This window comes from Vipera ursinii (assembly GCF_947247035.1).
Source record: "Vipera ursinii genome assembly, chromosome: 2".
NCBI lineage: Eukaryota > Metazoa > Chordata > Lepidosauria > Squamata > Viperidae > Vipera > Vipera ursinii.
In genome coordinates, this window is record NC_139513.1 from 25,180,597 (window position 1) to 25,206,009 (window position 25,413).

The window sequence follows — 25,413 nt, forward strand, 5'->3', positions numbered from 1 at the left end:
TGACCAAAACTGGATGCAGTATTCCATGTGTGGCCTTACCAACGCATTGTAAAGTGGTATTAGTACTTCACGTGATCTTGATTCTATCCCTCTGTTAATGCAGCCTAGCACTGTGTTGGCTTTTTTGGTAGCTGCAGCACACTGCTGGCTCATATTGAAGTGATTGTCCACTAGGACTCCGATATCCCTCTCACAGTTACTACTATTGAGCAAGGTACCACCTATACTATACCTGTGCATTTGATTTTTCCTGCCTAAATGTAGAACCTTACTTTTTTCACCATTGAATTTCATTTTGTTAGATAGCACCCAGTGTTTGAGTCTGTTCAGATCCTCCTGTATTTTAAGCCTATCTTCTGGAGTATTGGCTATTCCTGCCAGCTTGGTGTCATCTGCAAATTTGATGAGTTCCCCATCTATCCCCTCATCCAAATCGTTAATGAAGATATTGAAGAGCACTGGGCCCAGAATAGAGCCCTGGGGCACCCCACTACACACTTCCTTCCATGTAGATGTAGTTCCATTGAGGACCACACGCTGAGTACGGCCTGTCAGCCAGCTACAAATCCATCTGGTGGTGATGCTATCTAACCCACATTTTTCTATCTTATCAAGTAGTAGGTTGTGATCTACTTTATCAAATGTCTTACTGAAGTCCAAGTAAATTATATCTACAGCATTCCTCTGGTCCACTAATTTTGTCACTTGGTCAAAGAATGTAATAAGATTTATTTATTTATTTATTTATTTATTTATTTATTTATTTATTTATTTATTTAAATTTTTATACCGCCCTTCTCCCGAAGGAGATTTGTCTGGCATGATCTGTTTTTGACAAACCCATGTTGACTTTTAGTGATGACTTTGTTTGCATCAAGGTGTTCGCTGATTTGTTGTTTGATTATCTTGTCCAGAATCTTCCCAGGTATTGAGGTCAGGCTGATACGTCTGTAGTTTCCTGGATCTATTTTTTCCCTTTTTTGAAGATGGGAACTACATCAGCTCTCTTCCAGTCCTCTGGTAGTTCTCCAGTGCTCCAGGATCTTTGAAAAATATAGTTCAGTGGTTCTGAGATCACGTCTGCCAGTTCCTTGAGAACGTTGGGGTGTAATCCATCTGGTCCTAGTGATTTGAACTCATCTAGGCTGGACAGGTGTTCACTTACCGTTTTTGTGCCTATCTTAACTTGCGTTTCTATTCTGTTTTTTATGGCATTGGTTTTGGTAGGTTGGACTGTTTTTTCCCTTTGTGTAAAGACATGCAAAAAACGAGTTAAATAGTTCTGCTTTCTCCCTATTGCTTGTCACCTTCTTGCCACTTTCCCCCACTAATGGACCAATCATTTCCTTAACTTTTTTCTTGTTTTTTATATGTTGAAAGAAGCATTTTTTGTTACTTTTGACTTTGGTTGCAAGCTTTAGTTCATTTTGAGCCTTAGCTTTCCTCACTTCATCTTTACAGGCATGGGCTATTTGCTGATATTCTGACTTAGTTATGTGCCCCTCTTTCCAATTCTTATACTTGTCCTTTTTATCTTTCAATTTATCAGAGAGTTCTTTATGCAGCCATGCTGGTTTCTTTTGAGAGCTGTTATTTTTCTTCTTTGTTGGTATTGTACTAGACTGGGCCTTTATTATCTCACTTTTCAAAATTTCCCAAGCTTCTTGAGTTGTTTTCCCCTTTAGGATTCTCATCCATGGAATTCTTCCCATGATCTCTCTAAGTTTATTGAAATTAGCTCTTTTAAAGTCCAAGACTCTAGTTTGGCTGTGTTCTATTGCTTGTGCCTCCAGAATGTTGAATTCCAATATTGCATGGTCACTTCCCCCCAAGGTTCCTGTGGCTTCGACATTTTCTATCATTTCATCTCTGTTTGTGAGAATTAAATCCAATATGGTTAATCCCCTAGTTCCCTTCTCTACTTTTTGGGAGAGAAAGTTGTCTGCTAGGTTTGTCAGGAATCTGTTTGATCTTCCACTTGGTGCAGAGTTTGTCTCCCAGTTGATATCAGGGTAATATTTTTCTTAAATATCTTCTGCATATTCCACCAAATTTTAATCCAAAAAGCTTTAACCTTTTTACAAGTCCACCATATGATAATACATTGCATCATCACAACCACACCTCCAGCATTTAGGCTGATAATTTGGATACATACATGCCAATTTCTTAGGATCTAAATGCCATCTATAAAACATCTTATAAAAATTATCTCTTAAATTTTGTGCCTGTGTAAATTTTACCTTTCTGACCCAGATTGTTTCCCAAGTATCCGTCATTATTAATTCTTAAATATTCTGGGCCCATTTTATCATAGAATCTTTAACAAGTTCCGTTTCCAAGTCTATTTCTATCAATGCATTATATATCCTTCTTATATGTGCAGGACTTTGATCTCTAATTTGTTTAACCAAATTTTCATCTATTACAATAATACCAATTTTCTGATCCTGTTTCCATCTAGCTTGTAACTGCCCATACTGAAACCAGGTTTGTACTATCTTTTCTTCTTTTAAAATATTAAATGGCTTTAATTGCCATACATTTCTTTCCAATCTAAGAATTTCTTTATATGTAATCACATCATGCTTAAATCCCACATTTATATTTTCTATCTAACATCATTTTTAAATTGTTTCAAATACTGAAATACTTTCTTTCTCTTTTGTAGTGAATTTAATCCATTAACATTCCAAGTTAGAAACTTTGTCGCCATCTTTTGCAGCTTGAAGCTTTCGGAACATTTCTTGCAGATCCACAAGTATCTGCCTCTTTGGCCTAGCTCAGGGGTCAGCAACCTGAAACAGTGAAAGAGCCACTCGGAACTGGTTCCCTCACAAAAGGAAAAACTGGGAGCCGCAAAAAATGTGTGTGCATGCGTGCATGCACAGAACAGGGTTTGACTGAAGAGTGGAGCCAAGGCGAGATATGCACCTACCCTGCATATTTGAATTGATTGGTTGAACTTTTTTAGTCCCACTTTTTTTTTGGACTGCACATGGCAGAAGACCAGGAGCCGCAAGAGACGGCTGAAAGAGCCGCATGTGGCTCCAGAGCCGTGGGTTGCAGACCTGTGGCCTAGCTCCTCTCACTGCTTCACTAGAAGTAAATTCCTGACTTGTAGTTATAGAACACTGCTTCTGTTGTTGTTGTTGTTCCTTACGTCTAGATGCAGCCCGTGTCACTCTTTGAGCCTTAGATTCTTCTAATAAAACCAGGGGTTGCACAGTTTCCGAAATTTGCTGTATTTCTTGTAACTGTCGCTCTCCTTCAAAATTAATTTTTATATCAGTTAGAAATGGCATATGAAGACGATTGCCATTTGTGCGGACTTGTTCTCTGTGTAACATCTCCTCTGCTTTAATTAAACCATTAGATTAACAGTTGCTACATATTCTTTCTGAAGCATCCTGTAAAAAAAAAACCTTGGAACGAACATTCTGGACTATAAAGATAGCATTTCACGTTAAACCATTCTACAAGGGACAAAGCACATTACCCTTTGTATTTCACAGTTAATTCTAAAAAAAGTATCAGAATTTTGCAAACTTTGCTTAGCATTGTAAATATTCACACAGTCAGTTTCTGTATCAAGGCTTGTATAACGTTTGCTTATCCAAGCTATGCACAAATAAATAGGAACTAAGATGTTCATTCCAGCTCAGGTATAAATGTCCCTTTTTATATTCTCCCTCATCTCAGATTTACGTAGTCCTATTTGACAGATCTTTCTGAGTAGACAGCTTGAGATAATGCCATCTTCTCTTTCAAACGTAAAATATTTTTACATAAAATATATTAGAAATGTAATCTAAGTATTAAACAAAAGCATTATGGTAGTAATATCTTTTGTTTAATGGCCCTTCCTGATGAGATCCCTGATATGGTATCACTAGATATTGTAACGTTGTAAGCCGCCCAGAGGCACCTCATGGTGAAATGGGCATCAAACACATTTGATAAGCAAAAATAAATAAATAATAGAGAGCGAAGTCAAAATAAGAATAAAGAATGTTGTTTGCTTTCTATCAAATCTGCTGCCAAATTCTTTCCAGAACTGCTTTCATTTCATCGTCTTGTGACAAAATGTCTTTTTATTCACTAATATCATTATCCAATTTTAGCAGAGCAGGTTTTTACTTCCTCTGTCCCATTTGGTCTTCCAGATTTGATGAAATTGTTGGTGGAATGGATCAGTTGCCTACATCCATGTATCAAGCCATTGAGGAAAGTGTGCATTTCAATGCCCGAGTAATCAAGATACAGCAGAATGCCAACCAAGTCACCGTGACATATCAAACCCCAGAAAACAACCCGTTACTTGAGACAGCTGATTATGTCATTGTGTGCACTACGTCAAGGGCCGCCCGTCGCATCAAGTTTGAACCACCCCTTCCGCCAAAGAAAGAGCATGCTTTGCGGTCTGTCCACTACAGAAGTGGCACCAAGATCTTCCTCACTTGCAAAACGAAATTTTGGGAAGATGATGGCATTCATGGTGGGAAGTCCACAACTGATCTTCCATCCCGATTCATCTACTACCCTAACCATGACTTTACTACTGGAGTTGGGGTTATTATAGCCTATGGCATTGGTGATGATGCCAATTTCTTTCAAGCTCTTAGTTTAAAAGAGTGTGCTGATATTGTCTTTAATGACCTTTCCTCCATCCATCAGCTGCCCAAGGAACAGATCCAGACCTTCTGTTATCCCTCAATGATTCAAAAATGGAGCCTGGATGAGTATGCTATGGGTGCTATAACCACCTTCACTCCCTACCAGTTTCAACATTTTAGTGAAGCGCTCACTGCACCTGAAGGCAGAATTTTCTTTGCAGGGGAGTATACGGCCAATGCTCATGGTTGGATTGACAGTACAATTAAATCAGGGCTGAAAGCAGCAAGAGATGTGAATCGTGCTTCTGAACTTTAAGAAGGAGGTCAGCAATGTTTCAGACTAAAATTCCCAGAATACCAATTGGTAATTGTAGGAGCTCTAGTCCCAGGAGGTTGGAGCCAGAAGGAAGTGGGGGAAGATTATCACATTTGGCCTGGCTAAATTATCAAAAGTGATCGATATCAGCCAAAGCATGTCAAAATATATGAGAGCATTTTAGAGGAAACAAAAATAAACCACAGAATGAAAAGGATTACATTAGCATGCCACCCCAATTTGGAAAGGAAGTCCTCTCAAGACAATCTATATATATACTACTAAAACTCTCATTTCTGTAACATTTTACTGGGCAAAACAGTGCATCACAGGGCAGGACTTTTTGAACCAAAATACCTCTAATGGGCTAACTTGCAAAACACATCCACAATGTAGAACCCATGGCTTTCCTGGAATTAAAATTTAGCAAATGTTATGAAAGATTTTATGATACTTGCCTGAAATACATTAGAGTTGCAATAGGTATAGAGTTTCCTTCTTGAGCAGGAGGTTAGATTAGAAGACCTCCAAGGTCCCTTCCATCTCTGTTATTCTGACAAAAAAAATATCATAAGACAGTTTATGTTATAATACAAGTTACCATAAAACATTTCCTGGGCTGATGTTTTACTGTGCTATACAGCTCACCATGGGCTATTTTCAAGGCAGATACGTCTGTGAATGTATCCCAACTTTTCCGTGAAAGTAATGCATTGTTTTTGCTCTGCCATTGTTCAAGTGATTGAGTAATCTGGTAAAGAGTTATCTCTGAAGGGATGACCAGAAAGTCATGGATTGTCTAGTGTTGCAATAAAGATAGGATCCTTCTGTTGCCCTTTCCAAAAAGTAATGGAAAAGAAACGTGCAATTGTTGTTAAAGTGGATTTGTGAGTTTATTTTAAAGGGTCTCATATATATGACCCTATTACTTTGGGATGTCAAGCGTCTAGTGGTCCTAAGCTATGATTCTATATTTCCTGCAACCATCAAAAATTGTCAGTGCTACAGTGTCATTGATGGAGAAGAAAACACATTATGGCATCAAGCAGGCCTGTAGACAACCTTAATTTGTAATTTCTCCACTTTGCAACCCTCCTCTGACTAGCGTTCTGAAAAACCGGGAATACAAACAATTATAATAAAAGCACATATTATAATTTTCCCTGTCTCTTCCATTTTTTTGTTCGTTTGTTTTTGCTTTAGCTTGGGCCTGGAGATGGAGAAATCCCTAGGACTCTAAACTAGCTGAATCAGTTTAAATTAATCTGGTTTTAAATTAAATGATTAAAATTATTTTTTAAATTAAAACCACTATAACAAAAATGCAAGATGCTTTGCATTTAGAACTGCTCGTGAATAGTTTATGGGTGGGAAGAAATCTTAAATGAATGAAGACTACACTCTCAAAAAGATAAAGTTATCTGGTAGTAGTGCATTTTGTCAACTTTCACAATCTAATTGTGCAGACCAACTGTCAGAATTCCCAGTTGTGGACAGAAGTGAACAGACAAAATAGAAGAAGCTACTGTCTCCTTGAAGTTTCTCCATACAATCTTCTTGTTAACTTTCAACCACAGAATCATGATGAATGGAACAATTGTTTTTATTGGCACGTAAACTTTAGTATATGAACAACTGAGAAATAATTTTGTAGAATTAACCTAACAGTACAGAGACATGAAGAGCTGCTTCAAAACAAAGGAACTGCTTTATGAACAGTTGTCATTCTTCATATGGAAGATCATACAAATTATCTATGAAAAGCACAAACGTAGCCATACAAAAATTCTAATGCAATATTGCCATTTTTAAAAACTGTCTTTCAATAAATAGTATCTCTTTTTATAGCAACATGCCCCTAAAATTCACTATCCCCTAAAACAGTTTTTTTATAGTATAAGTACGTAACAAAATAAATCTCTAACCAAGGCATTGCCAGTTTAATAAATTCACCAGATTAACTACTAATACTTTATCTTTCGTTCTGGGAATATTATGTTAACCTACAAGTTAATAGAAAGAGACGCTTTTTTTAATCCATCCAGGAGATTCTTGCTTATTTTTTCACAGGCGGCTACGTCTATGGATCGACTGGAAAAAAAATTGATCAGGAAAGACGTGGGCCATATGAAGATGGCGATTATCTTTGCCAAATAAGTTTCAAAAGTAAATGTTTTTTAGAACCCCCATTTCTCAATATAACAGGTTGAGGGTATTTTAAGACTTGCATTTGTGATTCCCATTTCAAACCTCTCCTATATTTCCTATTCATTTCCTTTTTTAAAATTATATGTTTATGCCTCAATATGAGAACGCCAAAGAGGCTGCCAGAAAGACCACCTGAACGAGTCCATGCCGTCTCTAGGAGTTGAGGACCCCCTGAAACAGGCTTTTATTTGTAATTAAATTTCAGTCGTCTTACTCCTATTTATGATCAATCAGCAGTCACCTTTATCTTTCTGCATGAAGTATAGATTTCCAGTAATTAAGGAAGAAAAACCAAACACAATGAATTAAAGCTGCTAAAAGCCCGATTTATTTGGAAGACACGAATAAAGTCACTCGAATCCTATTGACCAGAAAAACCATACGGCAACTCTTTTCTCTCTTGGAAGCCCCGTCTTCTATGCTGGTTTGTCCAGAGCAGTGGTGTCTCTCTGCTCAGCTGATTCCATTCAACAATAGGGAGAATTTGCTGGCATCACCTTAAATGTGGCGTTTGTATTGTCTGTGAAGATGATTGAAGATGGGCATCTGAGGCAGTGATAGGTTACAGGATTCAGTGGATTTCCTAAGGCAGCAAAATATTTTAAAGTCTCTAGGATATTTTTTAAGATCTTTGGTGCTCTCCCTTTGGCTCCCTGCAGGAGGATGCTTCTCTAAGCACATTCAGTGCTGGTGGGCTCGGGCGAGTGCTTGGCCAGCTCCTTTGTCATGGCTTCCTTCAAGGCAGCTTGCACATCTGTGCCACTGATGTCGGACAGCTCGTTCTTCTGGCTCAAATTCTCCACCTCTGTGGCCACATGGTCGTAGACATCGGTCAGCAAGGTCTTCATCAGGCTCCTGGCCTTGGCCTCCATCCTCACCTTGGGCATCTGCCGAAGGACCTTGGAGGCAAACCGCCCTGGGGAGCAGATCTTCTCTGGACCACTGTCCGCTGACTTGGGGGCAGAGGCCTGCTTGACCTGACGCTTAGGACGAGCCTGGTGCTTCTTTTGTTTCCTAGGCTGCCGTTTCTTCTGCTTCTGCTTAGCTGGCTGATGCTTCTTTTGGATTTTCTTTCTCTTTGCATCTCTGACTTTCCTTTTGCCTTGCTGTCTGGCGGCCATTGTTCTTTTCTCTTGAAGCGCCTGCCTGAAATGTCGCCAGGATTTTGCCAGACAAAGTCACTCCTAGACAATAACATGCAAATGAGAGATCTGCATGGAGTATGCTGATTGGGTAGCCCTACCTTCACTGTATCCATGAAACCCTTGTTACACAGGACAGGATTGTGACCTAATTTTTGTAATCTTCAAGAAATGAAGTTTAACTCTGCCACCATTTTCTGGTTCAAGGATTTCTTACAAATGCTTCTTATTCAGCCAGCTATTTTAAGACGTTAGTGGGATTTGCAGGGGTGTTAGGAGGAATATCAATTATAATATCAGAATTTAAAAAATCATACACCCCCCCAAAAAAATTTAAGAGGAAAATTCCACAGTTTTAGGGGTTCCAATAACATATAAATCTTTAAAATATTACTGTAAGTAAAGATTCACTGGTTGAGATAGGTGGCTATAGGAAATTAAGTAATTCAGTAAAATGTTAATAAAATCTTCACACATTATTCTGTACCAACTTGGAAGAAATTAAAGAAATGAAAACTGGGCTTCCAAATATTTCAGTATTTTAGGGCACATTACAGGGATTAGTGAAAATTCTTGCCCAGCTTCACTTTTTATCTCAACAACTTTTAAGAGTAGTTTCAGATCAGGTTTGCACAAATACTGGAGTGTCCCTCGTAGTCCTTTTTTTTCTCTAGTCAAGTGCAAATCCTGCAACCATTCTTCATATACTTTTGTCTCCAGGCCTTTAATTACCTTAGTTGCTCTTCTTCATACTTTTTCCAAAGTCTCAAAACCTTTAATTTCATTATATTAAATAGTGTTGTTGAGTTTTTTCTTCTTTAATGATGTTTAAAATATTTTCTTACCAAAAAATTTATTTGCGTCTATTTCCATCTTAATATGCACACAGACATCCATTCATTTCATATTTAATTTTAATTTGCTTCATTTTAAAATATGTATACTTATACAAAGTTTTAAATACAAATCTGAGGACTTTTCAAACATTATTGTTTGTGGGAAGTCAGCCCCCCCAGAGAAAGAAATATTAAAAGGGCAGAATATTATATTTCCTCAAAGGATCTTAAAGAGGCAGAAAAGCATGCCCAGTTTTTTTTCTTAATATCCCCAAGTCTCCCTCCCCAAAGCAGAAACCAACTCTGTAGAAATGGAGATGTAAACCATCCAAGAAGGTTGAAGGGCCATAGGTAGAAGATTAAGAAGGCAAAGACACCTCAAATCTACATACCACACACCCAAACTCTAAGACAGGACATAATAAAATTAACCCACAGATGCCAAAGGGCACACCCAGACTCACGTCAGAATACATTATACAAGAAATACAAAGCCTCAGACAGGATCAAGAAACAACTCCAAACAAAAGGCTCCAGAGGGTATAAAAACCCACTCCCTACATGTGCACATTTTCCCCCAGAGCCATCTTCCTGTCTGGCTCTCCTTTTCAATAAACTGCAACCTTCTTTCTAAAGCAGTTGCCATGTTGTTTATCCCCGGCTTGGACTGAACCATGATGAAGACTTTTCCTTCAACTTGTCCTTCACTCGTGTTAAAAAAAACTTTTGATCAGTCTTCTCATGGATAAAGGTAAAAGTAAAGGTTCCCCCGCACATGCATGCTAGTCGTTTCTGACTCTAGGGGCCGGTGTTCATCTCCGTTTCAAAGCCGAAGAGCCAGCGCTTGTTTGAGGACATCTCTGTGGTCATGTGGCCAGCATGACTAGACGCCAGAGGCGCATGGAACGCTGTTACCTTCCCACCGTAGTGGTCCCTATTTTTCTACTTGCATTTTTACGTGCTTTCAAACTGCTAGGTTGGCAGAAGCTGGGACAAGTAACAGGCGCTCACTCTGTTTGTTACGCGGCACTCGGGATTCTCATGGATTGTTGTTGTTGTTGTTAGTTGCGAAGTGGTGTCCGACCCATCGCGACCCTATGGACAACATTCCTCCAGGCTTTCCTGTCCTCTACCATTCTCATGGATAGTTCTGGTTAAAAAGATAGCAAGCTGTAAAAACCAACCAAGCTAAGCTATTATTTCTAGAAGGACAAAGTCTTGTGATGGGTTTTGTTTTGCTTTCTTTGGCTGAAATTGAGGCAACTGCTACAGCGGTTTACTAGAAATGTAAACTATGAAAATAGCTTTTTAAAAATAAAATAAAAGAGGCTTCAATTGGATTAGGAAGGAAAAGATGTTCCCTGACCGGGAATCGAACCCGGGCCGCGGCGGTGAGAGCGCCGAATCCTAACCACTAGACCACCAGGGAACCTGCAGAAAACCCCTTCCTTAGTCCTCACATGGTCAAAATGGAACCTTCGCCATTTTCTGCCCATCAATGCAATTATCTTCCCTCACATGACAAAGAGACCCAAGGAAATATATTATAATAATTCAGAAATTTTAAATTGGCGGTTTCCCCAGCGATCAGAAATGTAACCTGAAGCTTCTTTTCTGTCAAACGCTATGATAAAACATTCAGGAAGAGCCGGCGGTTTTCGTTTCTAAAATTCAGAAATCAGAATCTTAAAAGGGGAACGGAGAGCGAGCGGGATTCTCTTTCTACGCGTCCGGCCTTAAATTCTCTACCCCGCAAAATGCTGCTTCGCTAGCAGAGGGAAATTGAAAGTGAAATAAAAGGTGAACGCGTCCATCAAGTAACCAGGATGGAAAAAAATGTTTTAAAAATATCTTCTACTTGTTTATTAGACATGGAAGTTACATATGTATGGATGGATGTATATTGGGACACGTAGGGAGAATTTAAAAAAAAAGGGATGTGTCAGAAGTGGGATTTGAACCCACGCCTCCATTCGGAGACCAGAACACCCAGCGCAGGCAGGGAAGGAGCGAAGCCTTGAGTCTGGCGCCTTAGACCACTCGGCCATCCTGACACTCACGTAAGATGCCTCCGAAAGGAGCCTCTTTACGCTTCCATTTCCTTCCACAAGCACACCAGCTGACATCTCCTTTGGCAGAGCAATAGTTACAGCGCGAGCAACTGCTTTCTCGTTTCCTCCAGAAATTAATGCGCCACACTCAATATCTAAATAGGAAGACACAAAGCGTAACTGCACCGCAATTGGAAAGTTAAACAGCCACTCGAGCCATCAGACGTTGGGGCGATGTTTACACTTCTTGGGACCAAATAGCTCCAGTTCCAACTGGGTGCCTTTTTTATAAAATTAATTCATTCCTTTTTAAAAAATAATACTTAGTGCTGCTGCCTCCGCCTAATTTGCTGATATTTAGTCATGCCGGCCACATGACCACGGAGACGTCCTCGGACAAGCGCTGGCTTTTCGGCTTTGAAACGGAGATGAGCACCGGCCCTTAGCGTCGGAAACGACTAGCACGCATGTGCGGGGGAACCTTTACCTTTACCTTTTTGTAGTCCAGGGGCCTTCAAACTTGGCCTTTTTATGACTTGTGGACTTCAACTCCCAGAATTCCTCAGCCAGGCACGCTGGCTGAGGAATTCTGGGAGTTGAAGTCCACAAGTCATAAAAGGGCCAAGTTTGAAGACCCCTGTTGTAGTCGGTCCAGCCCTAGTTCGATAGGCAGTAGGACAAACTCAATGTTTAAAATAAAAACCCAGAGACAAGTCCCCTAAAAAAAACACATCCAATTCATTGAATATAGTTGCTAAAATCCTGATTTATTGGAGAGACATATATGCATACTGTACATATATGGTGTTCCTTTTCCTTTTGGAAAATACCTCACAAACAGTTATGTCAAACATTTAATCATGGCCCATCTTTCTTAGCCTTGAGGTTCTGGCTTAGACGCTGGTGAAATTGTCTTCAAAAATACAGCCCATTGTCCAGTCATCACTTTAACTTCCTTCCTATTGTTTGGGAATAACAATTGTGGAGGTGAAAGTTGGTGGCTTCTTAGGAAAGGTAGACCACAGGATTTCTTATGCTTAAAAGGGCAGGAAAATACTTAAAATCTCTAGGATATTTTTTTAAGATCTTTGGTCTCCTCCCTTTGGCTCCCTGCAGGAGGATGCTTCTCTAAGCACATTCAGTGCTGGTGGGCTCGGGCGAGTGCTTGGCCAGCTCCTTTGTCATGGCTTCCTTCAAGGCAGCTTGCACATCTGTCTCACTGATGTCGGACAGCTCGTTCTTCTGGCTCAAATTCTCCACCTCTGTGGCCACATGGTCGTAGACATCGGTCAGCAAGGTCTTCATCAGGCTCCTGGCCTTGGCCTCCATCCTCACCTTGGGCATCTGCCGAAGGACCTTGGAGGCAAACCGCCCTGGGGAGCAGATCTTCTCTGGACCACTGTCCGCTGACTTGGGGGCAGAGGCCTGCTTGACCCGACGCTTAGGACGAGCCTGGTGCTTCTTTTGTTTCCTTGGCTGCTGTTTCTTCTGCTTCCGCTTAGCTGGCTGATGCTTCTTTTGGATTTTCTTTCTCTTTGCATCTCTGACTTTCCTTTTGCCTTGCTGTCTGGCGGCCATTGTTCTGTTCTCTTGAAGCGCCTGCCTGAAATGTCGCCAGGATTTTGCCAAACAAAGTCACTCCTAGACAATAACATGCAAATGAGAGATCTGCATGGAGTATGCTGATTGGGTAGCCCTACCTTCATTGTATCCGTGATACCCTTGTTACACAGGACAGGATTGTGACCTAATTTTTGTAATCTTCAAGAAATGAAGTTTAACTCTGCCACCATTTTCTGGTTCAAGGATTTCCTGACCATATTTAAATTTTGCAATGAAAATTCATTTTTATCTTCTTCACTGAATACCCTAGTTCCCAGATCATTATCCTCACCCTCAAATCTTGTTCCCCAAATTCTTTGGATTATCTTTAAACGCAAAATAATATTTTGATTTTATGGGTGTGATTATAATTTACCATTTTCTTGACTCGCTGGAAATGGAGTCTGCAATAGCCTAATATTGGGGTGAATGCTATTTTACCAAGTGTTTCTGCTATATTTCAGTAGTTGTTCCACAAAGCATCTTCTTAGAAATAAATTAAGAGATAAAATCCACAGAAAACAATTTTTCAAATGGGAAATTCCAAGAAAGGTATTTGTTCTTCCTTCATGAGGAACTGAAAATGATAGGAGCTGCTGTTTATATTTAAAATAAACAAAAAGCAATAAATGTAAGACAATGTATATGCCAGACTTTGAAAAATTGCTGTCTTTATTTACTTCAGAACAGCCTTGAACTCACTGCCTGTTCTTCTTTCCAATTGTTAATTGCTACGAAGAGCAAGTTTCCATACCTCAATTAAGCATTTGAAATATTGTAATTTGTATATGAGCAACATCTATAATGAGATCCCAAATAACTACATCAAAGATCTGATCAAGCATTCCATTCTCAATAGAAATTCCAAAAGCACCAGGTAGTATACAGTATATGAAAGTGCAATTACAACTTTCATTATACCATCTATAAGGGTCTATCATTACCTACGCATTAGCTTTCTGGAGAATTTTGGCAAATACTGTGATTCTATCATTTTGAAGTGGTGTACACCCAATTTGTATATCTAGCAAAGCTTTGTTGATGCTAGGAATGACCCCAGTGTTATCCTACATAGCATTGCTTGTGTATGAATGTTCCTTTGTGTTTCATGACCAAGGCAAAAGAACTACAAGATTTCACATACCTTTAATTCTATTTTTGAAGATAATTTTGTTCTTTCGATAGCAATACCATAAATGTGTGACATAATTAGATTTGTGACCACCATCTGCCTGCCCACAATTTCTTAGATCCTATTATTTTAATAGAATATTTTAATCTCTAGTGATCATGTCAAGATTTAGAAACTGGAAATGGTACATAGGATTTTAAACTAGAAATAGCATAAGAGATGTTAAATAAATGCAATATGCACATGAGAGTAATTAAAGCTGCTAAAATCCTGATTTATTGGAAAAACAATATACATAATATATGATGTTCCTTTTTTGATCAGAAGCCATTTCACAAATAATTGAAGTCAGGTTGAGTGTTCTGATTCTTCTTTGTAGTATGGGATAGCTGTAGTGCAGGCAGCACAGTCCAACCTTTGCTTCATCCCCAGGTAGTTCAGTTGATTTTGAATGTGCACAGTGGTGTTTACCACACCCCACAAACTGCGTTTTCTAAGCTACTGTTGGAAGTGAAGCTGTAAGTTTAGCAAATGGGAGATCACAGGATTTCTTGGATATAATAAGGCAGCAAATATTTTAATGTTTCTTAGGTCTTTCTTGAAATGATCCTCTTCCTTTCTGCCCCTATGTGGGGCCCTCCCAAGAAGAGGAGAGGGCTGTTTCTTCTAAGCACTGCTGATGGGCTCAGCCGTGTGGCTGGCGAGCTCCTTCCTCATGGCTTCCCTCAAAGCAGTCTGCACATCTGTGCAGCTGATGCTGACGGGTTTGGTTTTCTGGCTTAGGTCCTGCATTTCTGTGGTTACGTGATTGTACACGTCTGTTAGTAAGGTTTTGACCAGTCCCTTGGTTTTGGCTTCAATGTAAGACTTGAGCATCTGTCGGACCATCTTGGAGGCAAACAGCTTAGGGGAACTGAATCTCACCAGCTTGCTGCTGACAGTGTTGGTGGCATATGCATGCTTGGCCCGATGTTCTAGATGAGAGTGGGGTTTCTTCTGATTTCGAGTCCGCCGACTTTGCCAGGTGTGCTTATATTTCTTCCGGAGCTGGATTCTCTTCACAGTTTTGGCCCTTCTTTTCACTTGCTGTTTGGCAGCCATTGTTCTTTTTTTATGTTATCGTTTTGGTCCAAGTCTCATCAAGCCCCTGCCTTCAAATGCCACCAGCCCATTGTGAGCAAGGCCATTTATAGGCAACATTATGCAAATGAAGGAATTAAACTGAAAGTGCTGATGGGACAGCACAAGCCTTTGCTGTAACAAAAAAACCATTATCACTCCAGGTGTGGTTATGAGGTCTTATGATGTCACAACTGAGTGATTCATAGCAATGCTTAGTTCCAACTAAGTCAGCACCAAAATTAAAGGTATAAGTCAAGAATTCGTTTTTTTTAACAATCATGCATATGAACACACTCATGTTAACATATATCCAACCAAATATATTCCTCAAATAATCTATAACTATTACAAATTAATCAATATTTAAATAAATTAATGTTCCCATAATTCGCTCCAGAAGTTAATTCATGGGACCTCTGTTTTCTGTTTCAGAAATCACTGAAGTCTTTAATACTATTTGAAATGTCAATGGAGATTCTCAGTCATCCAGGATATAGTTGTCCCGAAGGTGCTTTTTCAAAAAGCATCTGGACTTTCTTTACTTTTCCTCGAAAATGTGAGAGTGCAAACAACCAGATGCCCACAAGGAATATAAATCCTTCTATTCTCCACCATTCAGTCAGAACTGAAGAAACTTCTTGGATGGGAAGCAAAAAGTCTTCAAGTAGAAAAAAAAGAAAGTACAGTTGCCTTTTGAAAAAGCACCTTTGTGACCATACATAATGAAAAATCATTTGACTCTGATGGAGTGTCAGAAATAATATGGTTTTACTCCAAGCAATAATATATCTATCCTATCAGGAAACTATTAAATATTACAGAAATTAGTAAAATTAATACATCGTCGTGTGCCTTATGTTCTTTAGACATATTTAAAGCCATTGATTCTATTGAAATACAATTTTCAAGGCAAATATTAAATAAATTAAAACTTGAATTTACTTCTGTAAGATGATTGAAGATATCTATATACAATGAAAGCTTAGATAAGGCTTAACAATTATGATTCCAATCCAGTGGTGGGATTCAGCCGGTTCACACCAGTTCGGCAGAACCGGTAGCTAAATTTTGTTGAGTTCAGAGAACCGGCTGAATACACACTGCTTCTGGAGGCCTCGGAGGCCTATAGAAGGACTCTCAGGCATAGAATGGCCTACCGGAAGTGCATGGATGCCACTTCCAGAAGTCCGTTCTAGGCCTCGGAGGCCCAGATCTGCATCCACACAGAGAACCGGTTGTTCAGGTATTTGAATTCCACCACTGTTCCAATCCCATTATGATTTCAAGACGTACAAAAAAGTGTTGTCCTTTATCAGTTTTACTATTCACCTTAACTATAAATGTGTCGGCAACAGTTCCCAAAAGCAGACTAATGGAATAAAAATGGAAGTTAAGACATATCTTTTAAATCTCTTTGGAGATCATATAATTTTGATTCTCACAAACGCTTCTTATTCAGCCAGCTATTTTAAGAAGTTAATGGAATTTGCAGGGGTGTTAGTAAAAAAAATCATACACCCCCACAAAATTTAAGAGGAAATTCCAGAGTTTTAGGGGTTCCAATAACATAAAATAACTTTAAAATATTACTATATGAATAATTTAAAATATTTCAATATTTTAGGGCAAATTACAGGGATTAAAGTGAAAATTCTTGGCCAGCTTAATTTTTTATCTAAAGGTCTTTTAGGAATAATTTCAGATCAGGTTTGCACAAATACTGGAATGCTGTGATCATATCCCCCATAGTCCTTTTTTTCTTTAGAGTTGTTGTTGTTGTTAGTTGCGAAGTCGTGTCCGACCCATCACGACCCCATGGACAACGTTCCTCCAGGCCTTCCTGTCCTCTACCATCTTCTGGAGTCCATTTAAGCTCAAGCTTACTGCTTCAGTAACTTCATCCAGCCACCTCATTCTCTGTCATCTCCTTCTTCTCTTGCCCTCAATCTTTCCCACATTAGGCTCTTCTCCAGTGAGTCTTTCCTTCTCATTAGCTAGCCAAAGTAGTCATATCTTTTTGTCTTTTGGTACTGTCCATGAGGTTTTCATGGCAAAGATACTGGAGTGGACTGCCATTTCCTTCTCCAGTGGATGACATTTTTGTCAGAACTCTCTGCTATGACCTGTCCATCTTGGGTGGCCCTGCACTGCATAGCTCATAGCTTCATTGAGTTACACAAGCCCCTTTGCCGCAACAAGGCAGTAATCCATAAAAGGGTTCTCTAGACTAGTCAAGTGCAAATCCTGCAACCATTCTTCATATATTTTTGTCTCCAGGCCTTTAATCATCTTAGTTGCTCTTCTTCGTACTTTTTCCAAAGTTTCAACATCTTTAATTTAATTATATTAAATAATAGTGTGGTTGAGTTTTTTCTTCTTTAATGATGTTTAAAATATTTTCTTACTAAAACATTTATTTGCGTCTATTTCCATCTTAATACGCACACAAACATCCACCCATTTCATATTTAATTTTAATTTGCTTCATTTTAAAATATGTATGCTTATTCCTGAGGTTCAAAAAAGTTTTAAATACAAATCTGAGGACTTTTCAAACATTATCATTCTTCATTTGTGTTAAAAAAAACTTTTGATCAAGTCTTCTCATGGATAGTTCTGGTTAAAAAGATAGCAAGCTGTAAAAACCAACCAAGCTAAGCTATTATTTCTAGAAGGACAAGGAGTCTTGTGATGGGTTTTTGTTTTGCTTTCTTTGGCTGAAATTGAGGCAACTGCTACAGCGGTTTACTAGAAATGTAAACTATGAAAATAGCTTTTTAAAAATAAAATAAAAAAGGCTTCAATTGGATTAGGAAAGAAAAGATGTTCCCTGACCGGGAATCGAACCCGGGCCGCGGCGGTGAGAGCGCCGAATCCTAACCACTAGACCACCAGGGAACCTGCAGAAAACCCCTTCCTTAGTCCTCACATGGTCAAAATGGAACCTTCGCCATTTTCTGCCCATCAATGCAATTATCTTTCCTCACATGACAAAGAGACCCAATGAAATATATTATAATAATTCAGAAATTTTAAATTGGGGGTTTCCCCAGCGATCAGAAATGTAACCTGAAGCTTCTTTTCTGTCAAACGCTATGATAAAGCATTCAGGAAGAGCAGGCGGTTTTCGTTTCTAAAATTCAGAAATCAGAATCTTAAAAGGGGAACGGAGAGCGAGCGGGATTCTCTTTCTACGCGTCCGGCCTTAAATTCTCTACCCCGCAAAATGCTGCTTCGCTAGCAGAGGGAAATTGAAAGTGAAATAAAAGGTGAACGCGTCCATCAAGTAACCAGGATGGGAAAAAATGTTTTAAAAATATCTTCTACTTGTTTATTAGACATGGAAGTTACATATGTATGGATGGATGTATATTGGGACACGTAGGGAGAATTTAAAAAAAAAGGGATGTGTCAGAAGTGGGATTTGAACCCACGCCTCCATTCGGAGACCAGAACACCCAGCGCAGGCAGGGAAGGAGCGAAGCCTTGAGTCTGGCGCCTTAGACCACTCGGCCATCCTGACACTCGCGTGAGAAGCTTCCGAAAAGAGCCTCTTTAGGCTTCCATTTCCTTCCACGAGCACACCAGCTGAGATCTCCTTTGGCAGAGCAATAGTTACGAAGCGAGCAACTGCTTTCTCGTTTCCTCCAGAAATTAATGCGCCACACTCAATATCTAAATAGGAAGACACAAAGCGTAACTGCACCGCAATTGGAAAGCTAAACAGCCACTCGAGCCGTCAGACGTTGAGGCGATGTTTACACTTCTTGGGGCCAAAGAGCTCCAGTTCCAACTGGGTTCCTTTTTTATAAAATTAATTCACTCCTTTTAAAAAATAATACTTAGTGCTGCCGCCGCCTAATTTGCTGATATTTAGTATTATGTATAGTCGGTCGCAGCCCTAGTTTGACAGGCAGTAGGGCAAACTCAATAAAATAAAAACCCAGAGACAAATCCCCTAAAAAAACCCACATCCAATTCATTGAATATAGTTGCTAAAATCCTGATTTATTGGAGAGACATATATGCATACTGTACATATATGGTGTTCCTTTTCCTTTTGGAAAATACCTCACAAACAGTTATGTCAAACATTTAATCATGGCCCATCTTTCTTAGCCTTGAGGTTCTGGCTTAGACGCTGGTGAAATTGTCTTCAAAAATACAGCCCATTGTCCAGTCATCACTTTAACTTCCTTCCTATTGTTTGGGAATAACAATTGTGGAGGTGAAAGTTGGTGGCTTCTTAGGAAAGGTAGACCACAGGATTTCTTACGCTTAAAAGGGCAGGAAAATACTTAAAATCTCTAGGATATTTTTTAAGATCTTTGGTCTTCTCCCTTTGGCTCCCTGCAGGAGGATGTTTCTCTAAGCACATTGTTTATGTGGTCACCTCAACTTTACATTGATTTGGTTTTGCTCAAAAATCTCTCTGTATATATTTGGGGATGTTTTCTCAGAATTCCTATCTTTTTATTGTGTTTAAATGTTTATACAATGTGCATGCATGCTACAAAAACAATGAAGGTAAGACAAATATTAGAAATACATTTCAGTTGGAAGCTGCCCAAAGTTGGTTATGAGATGGCAACTATATAAAAGTTTTACATGAGGAAGAGGGGGTCAAGCTATTCTCCAAAGCACCTGAAGGTAGGACAAGAAGCAGTGGGTAGAAACTAAGGAGAAAGCCAATCTAGAACTAAGGAGAAATTCCCTGACCGTGAAGACAATTCAACCAGTGGAATGGCTTGGCTCCAGAAGTTATGGTTGCTCCATCAGTGAAGATTTTTTAAAAGAGTTTGGACAGTCATTTGTCTGGAATGGTAAGAGTTTCCTGCTTAAGCAGGTCTCCTGCTTGAGCAGGGGTTTGAACTAGAAGATCTCTAAGGTCCCTTCAACTCCATTATTCTGTAATCCTATAAATAAATAAATTATTCCCCCTGAAGTGAGGTTGGTGCCAGCCCTGCTAAGCCGCAATCTACTTCAACTAAGTTTACTGAATGGAATTGGCTAAGATTGTACGTCATGATAAGCCACCCCAATCGCTTAGCATGATATGTAACACTAGCCTAAGGATGAATAAGCTTGAACCCCAGTCCTATATCCAGTATTTTCAAGAGTTCAGGGGCATTCAGCTGTACCCTCTAGCTCTTTTTGTGAGTGAAATGTTTCATTAGGGCTGGCACTGACCTGGCATTGTTTCCTAGAAAGAACGTTGGCCTTTCTGAGACACACCAACCATTTTCATTCACAAACAGGCCGTGTTTGAAGGGCTCAAAGCAGTAATTACCTGGTAATCTCATTCCTGTTACTAAATAAACCCCGATATCCAAGTTACGCTGCAAGTATGAAATCTTCCATTTGGGTAACCATCATAAACTCCTTAAGGGGGGGTGGCTTTAACTAAACCTCCAAATCTCATAACAACTCTCAGGTGTGCTACATCCAACTTTTTCTCCCTGCCCTCTAATGTTCAGGATGCAAGAGGGTTTGGGTTCAAGACAGACTGTAGCAACCCCAGCAGCCAACATAATTTAAAAGGAAAGAAAACCGTATGAGAATTAAATGACCTGATAAAACCCCCATTTTATTATACTCCTAAGAATAAGATGTTTCTTTTCCAAAGATTTTTTTTTCCAGTGATGTGAGGAGTTTACTGCAGGTCAGAAAGTTGTTGGTTCTGTGCTTATGTGAGATGTTCCTTAAAACAGAAGAGATTCTCAGTATCTTTAGAGTATTGCCAGGACTTTTCATCAGGTGGAAACCAGATTTTTTTTTGGAGGGGGGCGTTGTTTTGAAGGCTGACTCACTCTCCCCTCCTTTTGCTTGTAGATGTCACAAGGGCCAACCAAAGGAGATAGGAAGGAGCAGTTCTATTAGTGTCGTGGCTCTTTGCGTACAGTTTGGACCAAATCCATGGCTTGTTTTTTGTGCATCACTTTCTTTAATACATTTTGTAGTTCCTTGGAGCCAATGGTACAGCTCTGCTTGTCTCTCTTGTTGCACTGGGCCTTCTCAGACACGTTGTTGTAGAACTTCCTTATGAAGGAGATCATCTTTCCCTTCGCTTTGGTTGATATAGGTATTTTGTCCCGATGCAGCCGACGCAGGACTTTAGAAATAAACTCATCATAAGGTCGCTTCAGACCTGGCTTTTGAGGCCCACCTAGTTTTCTCACCACCATCGTTCCCTGCTTGCCTTGTTTCCTACGTTGCTTTCTGCACTTTGGCAATGGCTTCCGTTGTGTTCTCTTCCTGCCTCTGGTCTGCTTCTTTCTCCTTGGAAGTCGAGTCCTACGCCTTGGTCTGCGAGCAGCAGCCATTGCCCCAATGTCTCCAAGTTATTTCAGTTTTTTCCACCTGAGAAAGCCAGTGTGGCTTTGAGTTTTGGTTTCACCTAGTGTCTGGTGCTCCAGTGCTCTTCATCCCACTGATGGTCTGCTGGTGTACTAAGAGATGCAAGTTCTGATGTAGGAAGGATGTCCAATCAGATTCCAGTACCTCATAATATACTTCCCGAGCTTCCTCTTTGCCAAGGGCCAACAGAAGACATTGTGACACCTTACTTGCTCATTGGCCCTGGGCAGGATCAAGATGAAACTCAAGCAGGGCCATGACAAGTGTTAATCATAAAGGAGTGTTAATTTTTAGTTTCCAGAGCAATCCCCTAGGAATAAATAACTAAATTATTATGGTACAGTGTTAGACATTTTTAAAAAGACACTCAAGTAGTAATATATAAATGTTAACTTTCTAAGAGCCTTGGTGGAGCAGTGGGCTAATGCCTCCTTAAGTAACACCAGCTGCCTGCAATTAGTGCAGGTTCGCATCCCACCATGCTCAAGGTTGACTCAGCCTTCCATCCTTCCGAGGTAGGTAAAATGAGGACCCAGATTGTTGGGGGCAATTAAGCTGACTTTGTAATAATGCCGCTTGGGGTGTGTGCGAAAGCCCTAATAAGCAGGCATATACATAGAATGAAGGCTACTGCTAAGTTTGTAAGCCGCCCTGAGTCTTCGGAGAAGGGTGGGATATAAATGGAATTTTTTAAAAAAGAGGGTTGTGTTGTGATTCAGGGTCAGCCTGTGGGTTCGGCAGTTGGGTCGGATGATTCAGAGGAGGGGGGGTGTTGGGGAGCCTGCAGAGGACAGCCCTGAGGCTTCGCAGAGCCCTCAGCCAGGCCCCTCCCATCTGGTTACGATGCAGACCCAGCTGTGTGAGCCTGACAGCATGGATGAAGATGACCCACAGCTGGCCCTGTTCAAGGACGCCCAACGCAGGAGGCAGTCAATCAGGAGTAAACAGAGGAAGGCAATGGGGCACCTCGGAAGGAGGCAGAGAGAAGCTACGCCTTGAACTGTTTAAAAGGGGAATGTGTGGGAGGGCTGGTTTGCTGAAGGCAACCGTTTGAATAGCTCCTGTTTCATGGTTCATGTTTTTGTTTTTCTCTGTTTGCTCTGTTTTGTGTCAATAAATTTGGCAGGCTTAGTTCCAGCCTCTTGCATTTTTGTAAAGGGGTTGTCCCTGCCTTTTCTGCAGGGCCAGTAGTAGGCTGGTACAGAACAGGTTGTACTTTCTGTTTGAATCAAGAATGACTTGCAAGCAGAACATGAGTTTGATTATTGAATGATGTTCTTACCCTGGACTTCTTTCAAAGTTCCGGCTGCAAATTTCATTCTACTTCAGAACTGACCTAGAAATCCAAATTACAGGCTAATATTTGAAAACAGAATAAAACATCTCTTATTTTACTGACAGGCAACATTGTTTAATGCTGTTTTCCCTGATTCTAAGACTTCCTGAGCATATTCAATGAAAAAAGTGAAATTATTATATTTCTAAAAACATCCATGCAGCTCTGGAAAGACTGAGTGGAAAGATATTTCTATGAAAGTGCCGTATTTTTCCGTGTATAAGATGCTATTTTTTCCTGCAAACACCCTGTTCAAAAATCAGGTGCGTCTCATACAAATGCAGCCTCTTATACACAGAAAAATAATGGTAACCTCTGCAGTCCAGGGCATGCCAGTGTAGGTTGCCATGCCGCCTGGTGCAGGTGTCAAGCCCCTGTGGGCTTGCCACTAACGGGAGCGGGGAGGAGGCAAGATCAGCGGCCGGCCAAACTTCCGGATTTGCCAGCTCAGCTGTTCGGCACTCTGCCGAACAGCTGATCAGCACGGAGAAACCTGCATGACAGAGTATCTTATACAAGGGTACGTCTTATAGACGGAAAAATATGGTAATATCCCTGTACACTATGCAAAGTTTTTACTTGAGCTAAACTTTGTGTGAGACCCCTCCCATCTTTGTTTAGAAGAGCCGGGAAGACCTGCCTTTTCACTCAGGCCTTTGGTGTGGGAGAATAAGACCCCTTATTTCATCATGTGTGCCATCTTTTATCTTTACTTTTTTATTTTATTGAACTTTATTTTACTGTACCGTGTTTCCCCGAAAATAAGACCTGGTCTTATATTTTTTTTGCCTCCGAAAGAGTCACCAAGTCTCATTTTGGGGGGATGTCTTACCCACATAGCTTAGGACCGCCGCAGCCAGGCTTCCCATGCACCAACATCTGCCTCACCTCGCCGGTCCTACTTCTTCTGTGGCCGCTCACATACACTGCCCCCAGCCTCTGTTTTGCTAGCAGAGGCCTTCACGAAAGGCCTCTGCAGCCAAGAAACAAGCTTTGGATTGACAAGCGTGTCACCCCTGGCCTCTGTTTTGCTGGCAAAGGCCTTCAGGAAACAAGCTTCCGATTGACACGCGTGGCTCCCCCCGGCCTCCATTTCACCGTCAGAAGGGCCTCTGACAGCAAAGCGGAGGCCAGGGTCGCCACATGTGTCAATCTGGAGTTCGTTTCTTGGCTGCAGAGGCCTTTCCTGAAGGCCTCTGCCAGCAAAACAGAAGTGACACGTGCAAGGAGCAGCAAGCGGCCTCAGAAGTGGGCCAGTGAGACAAGGCAGGTGTCAGGGGGTGGGAGTCCTGGCTGCAACTGTCCTGAGGTAAGTGGGTGCAGGGCGCGTGGGCCAGGTCCACCCCCAATCCCCACCCTAGCTTGATTTTTATCTGTGCGCCTTCCCCCACCCCGTGCAACCAGGTCCAATGGAGTGGGCAGGATCTTAAGCAGGGCTTATTTTTGGGGTAGGGCTTATATTGGATGCACATGTAAAAATCAAGTTAGGGCTTATTTTCAGGGAAACACAGTAGTCGTTGAGTCATGCAGCATACTTGTTTAATAAATTATTGTTTGTCACACAGTCAGCCACATATTCAGACTGCATTTGGAATTTTTGTCCACCTACTGAGTCCTTCCCAAGGACCTGGGATAGGCAGATACGAATGTTTGATTAAGTTAACAGTATTGTCACAGAATGTAAGCTGTTCCAAGTAAAGCTGCCTTTTGCAATTAACTGACGGTGAAGTTGTCAATGCTGATGGTGTTCAATTGGTAGTCCAGTTGTTTTGGGTGCGTATTACTATTGGTACTTCCGTTGCTTTCTTTTGCCACCATCGTTCTATTTCTATTTGCAGGTCTTTGTGTTTTGTTATCTTCAATAGTTCTTCTCTTCTCTTCTGCTGTTTCCATGTGGTGCCACATCCACTATTCAGATTTTTTTGTCTTTCTTATCAACAATTATTATGACCGAGGAATGTTTCCACACTTCCAAAAATTACAATGAGTAGCAGAAATCATAATCTTTCCACATCTTGCTTATCATCCATCTGAAATTATGGATCTTGAAAGGGCATTGTCCCATGGCCAGACAGAGAACAAAGCTATGGGACACACACCAGTTATTTACAAGTAACATACTTAGCTCAATTTATACAACTAAAAAGAAACACAAGGCAATAAAATTGGGAAAACTTTTGGATTAAAGGAAAAGATATCTGGACATCTAGCATTGAATCCATTTCAGATGCAAATAGTTCTTGACTTACTACTAGTTACTTGGCAACCATTCAAAGTTCCTACCTTAGGGCTAGTTAAAACTTTGATTTGAATTTCCAATGGTCATCCTCCGGTCATGTGACCAAACTTTGGGCACTACTAGGCGACACGGCTGCATTTACAGCCGTCTGCAGCATTCATGACCACATAATTACATTTTACAAAGGTTTTGGCTAAAATTGGCACTTACTTCTGGTTTTCGGCAAAACTGAAGCCACAGCAAATCGTTGGTTTGCTTAACAAGTACTGCAAAAAAGGTTGTAAAATTGGGTCAGATATGTAGGCTCCATTATGATCATGTCAGAACTCTTAAAACTAACAGCATGGAAAGAAAGTAATAAAATGTTCAAACTATGTAGGAAAAAAAATCCCTGTCCATCTAAACAGTAATTTCACCCCACAGTGAAAAGCATCTAGTCAAGCTGTATATTTGTAC

At 40.4% G+C, this 25,413-nt stretch overlaps 3 protein-coding genes and 1 long non-coding RNA gene across 4 annotated transcripts in view; 1 reads left to right on the top strand and 3 right to left on the bottom strand.

Annotated features, from left to right (window-relative positions):
* LOC310636304 (L-amino-acid oxidase) overlaps positions 1 to 6,089 on the top strand; it is a 30,085-nt gene extending 23,996 nt beyond the window's left edge. The window contains exon 7 of the mRNA XM_083356029.1: positions 4,167 to 6,089. Coding sequence (XP_083212155.1) covers positions 4,167 to 4,932 — 766 coding nt within the window. The 3' untranslated portion in view covers positions 4,933 to 6,089. The remainder of the gene's footprint in view (positions 1 to 4,166) is intronic.
* A 1,454-nt stretch (positions 6,090 to 7,543) lies between these two features.
* LOC310633488 (uncharacterized protein) lies at positions 7,544 to 9,115 on the bottom strand. The gene has a single exon (XM_083351196.1). It carries the CDS (start codon positions 8,259 to 8,261, stop codon positions 7,812 to 7,814), a length of 450 nt encoding a protein of 149 aa, XP_083207322.1. The 5' UTR covers positions 8,262 to 9,115; the 3' UTR covers positions 7,544 to 7,811.
* A 2,814-nt stretch (positions 9,116 to 11,929) lies between these two features.
* Positions 11,930 to 12,945, bottom strand: LOC310633760 (uncharacterized protein). The gene has a single exon (XM_083351633.1). It carries the CDS (start codon positions 12,745 to 12,747, stop codon positions 12,298 to 12,300), a length of 450 nt encoding a protein of 149 aa, XP_083207759.1. The 5' UTR covers positions 12,748 to 12,945; the 3' UTR covers positions 11,930 to 12,297.
* Positions 12,946 to 21,322: 8,377 nt separating this feature from the next.
* LOC310634011 lies at positions 21,323 to 25,224 on the bottom strand. Its single transcript, XR_014491137.1, has 3 exons — positions 25,168 to 25,224; positions 22,665 to 22,718; positions 21,323 to 21,692 (listed from the first exon to the last, which is right to left on the bottom strand). It is a non-coding gene; the product is annotated as an uncharacterized lncRNA (long non-coding RNA).
* Between the last annotated feature and the right edge of the window lie 189 nt (positions 25,225 to 25,413).

Bases quoted from the DNA above. Each gene is read 5' to 3' on its own strand.
- LOC310633488 (XM_083351196.1), bottom strand. From the start codon at position 8,261: ATGGCCGCCAGACAGCAAGGCAAAAGGAAAGTCAGAGATGCAAAGAGA.
- LOC310633760 (XM_083351633.1), bottom strand. From the start codon at position 12,747: ATGGCCGCCAGACAGCAAGGCAAAAGGAAAGTCAGAGATGCAAAGAGA.